The sequence below is a fragment of the Phoca vitulina genome, unplaced genomic scaffold, assembly GCF_004348235.1.
Source record: "Phoca vitulina isolate PV1807 unplaced genomic scaffold, GSC_HSeal_1.0 scaffold19, whole genome shotgun sequence".
Lineage (NCBI taxonomy): Eukaryota > Metazoa > Chordata > Mammalia > Carnivora > Phocidae > Phoca > Phoca vitulina.
In genome coordinates this window covers 24859786-24868961 of record NW_022589722.1, presented here as the reverse complement: position 1 = coordinate 24868961, position 9176 = coordinate 24859786, and the positions used below count along the sequence as shown (strand labels likewise).

General features: G+C 54.4%; 1 protein-coding gene across 3 annotated transcripts in view; it reads left to right on the top strand.

Moving 5' to 3' along the window:
* The window catches only part of PLA2G6 (phospholipase A2 group VI), a 59412-nt gene that overhangs the window by 6512 nt on the left and 43724 nt on the right, over window positions 1-9176 (top strand). For 2 of the 3 annotated variants that reach the window (XM_032416629.1, XM_032416631.1), the window contains exon 2: window positions 3567-3954. In XM_032416629.1, coding sequence (XP_032272520.1) covers window positions 3656-3954 — 299 coding nt within the window. In that variant the 5' untranslated portion in view covers window positions 3567-3655. The remainder of the gene's footprint in view (window positions 1-3566; window positions 3955-9176) is intronic. The other variant, XM_032416630.1, reaches the window with a different exon arrangement.

The following is a 9176-nucleotide window of genomic DNA, read 5'->3' as shown; positions in this document are numbered from 1 at the left end:
CCCCCCCCCCCCCCCCCCCCCCCCCCCCCCCCCGCAGCTGTGCTGGAAAGAACCTGGGCTCTGAGGTCAGGGCTGGGATGGGAGGAAGAGCACAGCAGCGAGAAGGAAGCAGAAGCATGCGCTCTGTCTACTTCTCACTTGCCGCTTTCCGGGCTGGTCTGTTATGATTGTTCCAGGATGTGGCCCAGGGGAGTTCATTTCCTTTCTTCCACCTTGTGATAACAATGGCCACTGTTTGTGTGCCCACAGTCGGCCAGCGTCCTGGACACTTTCCCTCCGTTGTGTCATTTCATCCTCACGCCCACCCTGGAAGGCTGGGAGGGAGCCAGGCCCGTCCTTTCGGTGGCCAGGCTGCCGTCCAGGTGTGGGAGGCAGCCCTAAACCGCCAGCCCCGGGGACCCTGAGGAAGGTGCCTCTCCCCTGGGGCGGGATGACTTCCTTCCGTCCAACTGGATCCCCGCCGTGATTCTCCCCTAAACCCCAAGTGGGTTCATGGGTGCTAGTGCTCCTGACGCCCCCCAGGAGGTGCCTGGGAGCACCTTGCCTCTCCCGGTGCCTCCCGCCTGCTTTCTGGCAAGCCTCTGTGCTGCTTTTCTAAGCTGGGCCTGACCCCCGGGCCCCCATCTCCCCAGCCGTGGGCCCCAGGGGCTCAGCCTACACTCTTACTTTCTTTAACAAATAGAATCATTTAAAAAAAGAAGAAGAAGAAGAAGCATTTTCCATACCATTTGATAAACAGGAAAAAGAAAACAAAATGGCCCATAAACCCAATAGCCTCATACTATTTTGGTATTTTTCTGTCACCCTTATTTTTTGTGGCATAATTTTCACTCAGCTAAATTATGTTATTTATTTATTTATTTTATTTTTTAAAGATTTTATTTATTTATTTGAGAGAGAATGAGAGAGAGCACATGAGAGGGAGGAGGGTCAGAGGGAGAAGCAGGCTCCCTGCCGAGCAGGGAGCCCGATGCGGGACTCGATCCAGGGACTCCAGGATCATGACCTGAGCCGAAGGCAGTCGCTTAACCAACTGAGCCACCCAGGCGCCCTCAGCTAAATTATGTTTTAACAGACTTTCTGGGGGCCAAGCCTTTGCAGGGGGTGAGTGTACAGAGGGGAAAAGACTGAGTACCTGCCCTTAAAAAGCTCCGATGATCTAGAACCAGCTGTCTGGCTCTAATTCTTGCTCCTTCACCTACTAGCTGTGTGACGTAGGGCCCATTACTTTACCTCTCTGTTTCTTGATTTTCTCATATGTAAAATCAGGATAATAATGGTGACAGCTTCGTAGGGTGGTGGTGCAGATTTTTTTAAAAGATTTTATTTGAGAGAGAGAGCATGCAAGCAGGGGGAAGGGCAGAGAGAGAGGGAGAGAGAATCTCAAGCAGACTCCACGCTGAGATCATGACCTGAGCCGAAATCAAGAGGCAGGCACCTAACCGACTGAGCCACCCAGGTGCCCCAGGGTGGTGGTCCAGATGAAAGATTAGTATATGTAAAGTTCTTGGACCAGGACCAGAGCACAGAGAGGCACGTGAATGTTTGGTGTGATTAGTGTGATTAAGTGTACATCTGGCAGGAGGATGAAGGAGAGGAAGGACATATCAGACAAGTCAACATGGAGAGGGAAGGAGGTGCGAGACAGCATTGCTTTCTGCAATCATGCATGACAGGGTGGGACCAAGGGGGAGGAGCTGCACGGGGAGGCAGGGGCCTTGCAGGCCGAGCTCGCAGCCCACAACCAGCACAGGGAGCACCGTGGACTTGATGCTCCAGAGTCTGTAATACTACCATGTGCTTCCTGAGTTCCTCAATCACAGCTTTTTTTTTTTTTAAAGATTTTATTTATTTGACAGAGACACAGCGAGAGAGGGAACACAAGCAGGGGGAGTGGGAGAGGGAGAAGCAGGCTTCCCGCGGAGCAGGGAGCCCAATGGGGGGCTCGATCCCAGGACCCTGGGCTCATGACCTGAGCCGAAGGCAGACGCTTAACCGGCTGAGCCACCCAGGCGCCCCCTGGTCTAAACATTCTTAAGAACATTCTCATTTAATCCTCACAGCACGTAAGAGGGGAGCTTGTCCTCATTTTTTAAAAATTTATTTTAGAGCAAGAGAATGAGAGTGAGAACGGGGAGAGGAGCAGAGGGAGAGAGAGAATCCCAAGCAGACACCGCACTGAATGCGGAGCCTGACGCAGGGCTCGATCTCACGACCCTGAGATCACGACCTGAGCTGAAATCAAGAGTCAGACGCTCAACTGACTGAGCCACTCAGGTGCCCCAAGCATTGTCCTCATTTTAAAGGGACACAGGCTCATAGTCTGCTCACGCCACATCTTACTACTGATCATAAGAGGAAGGACATTACAAAGCTTCAGGGTGCTTCCAACGCTCTGCAGTCACGGTCTTTGTTTCCTTATGCATCAAAGGGAGGGCGATGGAAGTGAAGAGGACTCATGCCTATGGAGCATTTACTATCTGCCACGTTCTGTTATTGGGCACTGTTGTGGTTCTCGTGTTACAAATAAGGAAACTGAGACACAGAAGGGTTAAGTGACTTGCCCAGGGACACACAGCTGGTGAGGATGGGAGCACAGTTTTGCTCCAGCCCTCTGCCTTTGCAGAGACCGAAAGGGGACAGTCACGTAAAGTGCTTAGCTCAGGGCCGGCTGCCTAGTAAGTGCTCAGTAAGAGCTCAGTCTCCCGGTATAATTATCATTACTGGCCCTTCCTCTCTATCGGTGGTTCTTTGAGGCTTCTTGTTCTTTCTTTTATCCCTAAGCTCCATCCTCTCCTCAACAGCTGGGCCAGAGTGTGACCGGTGTCCACGGACATGTCCATTCTCCAGGGTACCCACACTGCCGTGCTCTGTCCTCGGTGTCTGAGCTGCACTTTTGGTGGGTGACTTCCTGGCACAGAGCCAGAGGGCGGCCTCTAGCTAAATGTCACCCGGCACTGCCTTAGGAATGCAGTACGCTTTCTGAGAACCTAGGAAAATATGCGACATCTAATTCTGTCATCCAAACTAGGGACAGTTTCCACAGCAGAAGCTGGGACCCTTTGAGTCTGCAACATAATGTTTCCATCCACACACATGCTCACTGTTGCTGAGTCTTTACGTTCACGTTCATTTCCGAGGCACTTGGTTTCGTGTTTCCTCAGAGCAGGCGCCGACAATTGGGAGACCAATGCCCACGGTCCCCCTGCACCCGGTGGAGTGTGGGCCGATCCCGGTCCCCCGGCTGTATCTGGTCAAGACAGGACCCTGGTTTTAGTTGTAGAATTGAAATGACTCACGCCAAGCTTTCTGAGCGCTGGACTTCGCGTAGTGAGAACCCCTCCCTTTGGACAGGACAGGATCATCTGTGACACGCGTTCCTGTCTCCCGTCTCCTTGAGCAATAGGGTCCACACTGCAGATGAGGAAGCTGAGGCTCTGGTGGGGAAACTGGCCAGGAAGCGGGATGGTTCTGGTCCCCTGGGCATGGTGGCCGCTCTGTGACTTCCCATCAGGCCTTCTTACCCCCGACTCAGTGCCTCTCTCTTTCTCTCCCCCCCTTTCCAGGTCCCTCCTGGCCCAGAATCAGAGGACCAGCACTGGTGGGGCACCATCTGGGAGCCCGTGCAGGAAACTGCTGTACTGGTGAGGTGGGCATGGGAGACCGAGCCCAGCTGACCAGAGACCCCGTTTTCTTCCAGACTGAGGGGGCAGGCGGCGGGGCCTCCCCACCTGCCCCGCAGAAGATGCAGTTTTTCGGCCGCCTGGTCAATACCCTCAGTAGCGTCAGCAACTTGTTCTCAAACCCTTTCCGGGTGAAGGAGGTGGCTGTGGCAGACTACACCTCGAATGGCCGGGTTCGGGAGGAAGGGCAGCTGATTCTGTTCCAGAACATTCCCAATCGCACCTGGGACTGCATCCTGGTCAACCCCAGGAACTCACAGAGTGGATTCCGGTGGGTGATGGTCAACTGCCACACATACTTCTCTCCTTTGACTCCTCAGACTGGTGGTCCCTTGGCCAAAAAGCAGCTTCTTTGGGCCTAACATCTGAGGGCTCTGGAGAAGGGTGGGAGAGGGTGGGGAGAGGGATCCCCTAGGGCCCTCCTACACCTTCTGGCCCATCAGGGTCCCCGCAGCAGGGGTGTGAGGTTAGAAGGCGGGGCTTTTCCCTGCCTCCAGGCTGGCACCCATGCAGTTGGAGGGAAGGAGGAAGGACAGGAAAGCTGAGAAGGGTCAAATCAGGTAAAGTCCAGGGTTCACCTGTAACCCTGGGTCTTTAAAGGCATGACTGTCTTGTAGGGGCCGATCAAGGTTTGTTCAGGAGAGTATAAGGGGTGGTTGTTCAGGAGAGTATAAGGGGTGGACAGCGGTCACTTTTCAGGGCATGCGGGGTCTCCCATGGGAGCTAGAAGGAAAGGGTAGGAAGCCAGGACAGGGCTGAAGGAGCTGAGCCAGCTGCAGGGCTGGTTGGCATAAGGGGAGAGGAGTGGCCAGGCATCCAAAATGCAGGGTCCAGAGGAGCTTGGCAGACTGGCCCTGAGCTGGGCTAGTGCTGATGGGCCTTTTTCCATTTGTTCATCCATCTGGCCATCCCGCCATCCTTCCCTTCACTGGGCACTGGGCATCTGCAGTGGCTCGGGAGTCCCAGGCCCTGGGCCAGGCCTAGCTGGCACTGTGAAATGACAAGACATGCTCCGCGCCCATATGTGCAGTCTTGGGTGGAGGCCACATGCCAGGCAGGCATTGTACCAACCGTGTGAGGAGAGCTGTGGGTAGAAGTGGACAGTGGGGACACAAGGAGGTGATCCCTTCCTGGTGAGCTCCTCTGAGCCTAGAATGAGTAGGAATGTGTCTGGCAAAGGAGAGTGGATAAGGTCGTTCTAGACATGCAGAGGCATGGGTGGGAGGTGAGGGGGCGCCCATAGGCTGATGGCCCCGGGCCGGATCCCTGGTGTGTGCAGAGCTTTGGCAAGCATTGAAGCCACAGGGAACCTCTGGACTCATTCTGATTGAGGAGGCATGGCAACAGGAGTCTCAGAAAGTGGCAAGCTGGGAGTCAGGGTCCAGCCAACAGGAGGAGAGCAGAGGAGGCTGGCCAATCGGGAGAATTCAGGTCTGGTTCCACAGGGAAACTGAGGCAGAGGCCCCCACAGCAGGCGGTTGGGCAAAGAACACAGCTCAGCAGCCAGTCTGGACACCAGTTTTAATGTGGCAGAGCTAGTCCACACTCTGGGCGCAGATGTCTGAACTGATGGCCATCCCGCTGGCCTGGGTCAGGACAGGGCAGGCTTCCACCTGCGGCTCCGGAACCTCTCCACAGGCCCGCAGCTGAGGGCCACTGATGCAATGCACAGCCGAGCAGGGCAGTGGGTCCAGTCTTCGGAGGGCCACTCAGCCTTACTTTCCAGGTGCTGCCCTGGGGGCTCTACCACCCCCGCCATCACCAAGTCCTGTCAGCTGTAAATGTCCCTTCACAGGACTCCAGATCTGTCCCAGAAAGCTCGAGCCCCACTGTGGGCAGACTTCCATCCCAGGGGGTTAAACTCTTTGCCAGCAGTTTATTAACTACATGTTTATTTATTACCCTTAATGGGGGGCACTTTATAGTACTTTCACATATGGTATATTAGCACATCCTCAATGACCCGTTGAGGTAAACAAGGAAGGCATTATCCCATTTTACAGATAAGAAAACTGAGGCTCAGGAAGATAAGTGAGTCATTCAAGGTTGCACAGGAAGCAGTGAAGAAACAGAATCTGTGTCTTCTGGCTCCTAAGCCATTTCTCTTTTCTGTGCCACTGCATGTTTCCATGTGTTTGGACAGAATAGGGAGCATTGGGTGGGGTTTCAAGCCAAGCATATATCTCCTCTCGGAATTCCTGACATCCCTCACTTGGCTCTGGACTCTTGTCTCTTCTAACCTGCTCCTGCCCAAGCATTTCCATTTCAGTAGATGGCATCACCATCCCTGTACGCGGTTGTGCAGCCCAGAAGCCCAGGAATGATCCTTGATCCCTTGGGCTCTCCCCACCCCCCCAGATCCGGGTCATTACTGAGTTCTTTCACGCTCCCCTGCCAAGCATATCTTGAGTCTGCTGCTGCTTCTCCATCAATTATGTTTAACTTTGGCTTGAATGACAACCACAGCAGATAGTGGTCCCCAGGGACCCCCAGTCCCCAGGGGCCCAGGCTCTTGCTGTCTTGTTGCTCCACCAAGTGTGGCCTTCATTCTCTAGGCTACCACATGGTCCCAGATGGCCATGCCAGATCCAGCCATCACAGCCACCTTTCCAGTCAGCAGAAAGGTAAAAGGGCAGGGTGAACAAGGGCATTCTCCTCCTTTCCAGGGGCTTCTCAGAAGTGGCACACATGCCTTCCACCTGAATCCCATTGGCCGGGACTTGGTCACATGGCCACAACTAGTTGCAAGGGAGACTGGGAAGTGTAGCCTGCATTGCAGCCATGTGCCAGTCCCGAATCCGGGCTTCTGTTATTCTCCATTTTGCTGCTGGCTCTCTTTCCAGGCTGTGGTCGTTGTATACACAGACTCCAGCTTCACTCTGCCTCCCAGCCTGTGCTCTGCCTGTGGTCTGGTTGCTCTCCTCCCATCCTCTTCGAAGCTGCTGTCAGAGTGATCTTTCCAGAAGACAAATCCGATCACTCACTCCCCTGCTTCACTCTCAAGAAGTCCCTTTTTCCTTAACATATCAGCTGCTTAGCTTGGCTTGAAAGGGCCAGTGTGATCAGGCCTTGCTTCTCCCTCTGGTCTCAGCTGTTGCCCCCTGTGCTCCTGGCCTTCGCCTAGACTCTTACGTCGTCAGCCTAGAACATTCCCCCCTTCTTTGCCTGCCTTACTTCTGCTTGCCCTTCTGGCTAGAGTAGATGCTCATGCTGCGTGTCCCGTAGCACTCCATCCCTGCGCTCGGTAGACCGTCTTCCTGGTAGACCACAAACCCCATGAGGGTAGTGGCTGTGTCTGTCTTGTTCGCCCCAGTACAACCCCCAGCACCCAGCAAGGAGCCTGGCACACGTAGGTTTGTGCGATGCATGTGATATTCTTGAAGCTTCAGCAGTCTTTGTGGAGGGACACTGTGCGCCGTGTCCTCTGTTGGGACTGGGGACTATTGGATTCAGGGCAGTCGAGGGGGTGGGCTGGGAAGCAGGAGGGGAGGTTATGAAGAGCTGCAGAAATGGCAATGCCAAGGCCTGGGGTGTGACCTCGGAGTAAGGGCCAGGGCCCTGGGCTTCTCCTAAGGGCAGCAATCCTGGGGTCTCCCCACTGCTCCCAGCCCTTTGCAGTTTCTAGAAGGAAGGTATGGTTTACTAGACTTCTTCCTCAGGCCGCTGTGGTTCTGTGTTTTTTTTTTTTTTAAGGTTTTATTTACTTATTTGATAGAGAAAGCACAAGCAGGGGAAGTGGCGGGCAGAGGGAGAGGGAGAAGCAGGCTCCCCGCTAAGCAGGGAGCCTGATATGGGGCTCAATTCCAGGACCCTGGGATCATGACCCGAGCCAAAGGCAGACACTTCACTGACTGAGCCACCCAGGTGCCCCCCACCCTTTTCTTAAAGATTTTATTTATTTGAGGGGCACCTGGGTGGCTCAGTCAGTTAAGCGGCTGCCTTCAGCTCAGGTCATGGTCCCAGGGTCCTGGGATCGAGCCCCGCATCAGGCTCCCTGCTCGGCAGGAACCCTGCTTCTCCCTCTCCCACCCCCCTGCTTGTGTTCCCTCTCTTGCTGTGTCTCTCTCTGTCAGATAAATAAATAAAATATTTAAAAAAAAAAAAAAAGATTTTATTTATTTGAGAGAGAGAGTGAGAGTGAGCAAGCAAGTGAGCGAGCATGAGCTGGGAGAGAGGGAGAAGGAGAAGCATACGCCCCACTGAGCAGAGAGCTGATGTGGGACTCGATCCCAGGACCCCAGGATCATGACCTGAGCCCAAGGCAGACACTTAACTGACTGAGCCACCCAGGCGCTGCCCCCCCCTTTTTAAAAAGATTTATTTATTTATTAGAGAAATAGTGGGGGGGGAGGGGCAGAGGGAGAGGGAGAATCCTTGAGCAGACTCCCTGCTGAGCGGGGAGCCCTATGCCACACGGGGCTCGATCCCAGGACCCTGAGATCATGACCTGAACTGAATCAGCCGCCCAACCGACTGAGCCACCCAGGAGCCCCTGAGGTTCTGTCTTCTAAAGGTCTCCTCCTGCTTTACTTGCCTGGAGGGCTCTGAACTGCCCCAGGGTCCAGAACTGCGGTTCAAGGGAGATGTTGCAGTGTTGCTTCCAGCCTCAGGCCCCAGGTAGACATGTCCCTGGGCTGCATGCAGCTGTGTTGCTTCAGGATGGGGGAAGCCATCAGGATCTTCTGAATCCTCAGCTTTTATTACCTAAGGGCCTGTGACCCCTTACCTCCAGTATCCGTACTGGGTGGAGAGATCTGACCCTGGCGGTACCAACAAGGGCGACATCAACAATAATAGCATCCTACTGCGTGTGAGGCTCACAAACAGCCCCCGGAAGTGGGGGTATTACTGACCCCATCCTACAAAGGAGGAGACACCCTCAAAGAATTGCAGTAACTTGCCCACCTCACCTCGCTGGTCAGCCATGGAGCTGGGGCTCAGGCCCAGCATTCTGGCTCCAGAACCCACCTCTTCCTTCTCTTCCACTAGGGCCACTTTGCAGTGTGGCGCTGGGCAGGACTCAGCTCACCCGGGCTCAACCCCAGGGCCCCACCCCAGCCCCCCCCCGGCCTGACATATGGCCCAGAGCCCCTGGCTCCTCTGTGTGAGCCCCGGGGTGGTCACTGGTGGCGTTGTGTGGACATTACGATAACACCTGTACTTATGTTCCTGCTACGAATTAATCATTTACTGCTGACATTTGCTGGTGACATGTGGTATTTGATGAAACCTGCCAGCTCTTCACTGGTATCTCAGCAGAAACAGGGCTGCACTTTCCAGGAATCCTAGAAAGAACGATCAGAGCAGGGACGCCTGGGTGGCTCAGTCTGTTGGGCGGCTGGTTCAGCTCAGGTCATGATCCCAGGGTCCTGGGATCAAGTCCCAGCTCAGCGGGGAGCCTGCTTCTTCCTTTCCCTCTGCCCCTCCCCTCTGCTCGTGTTCCTCTCTCTCTCTCAAATAAATAAATAAATAAAATCTTAAAAAAAAAAAGAA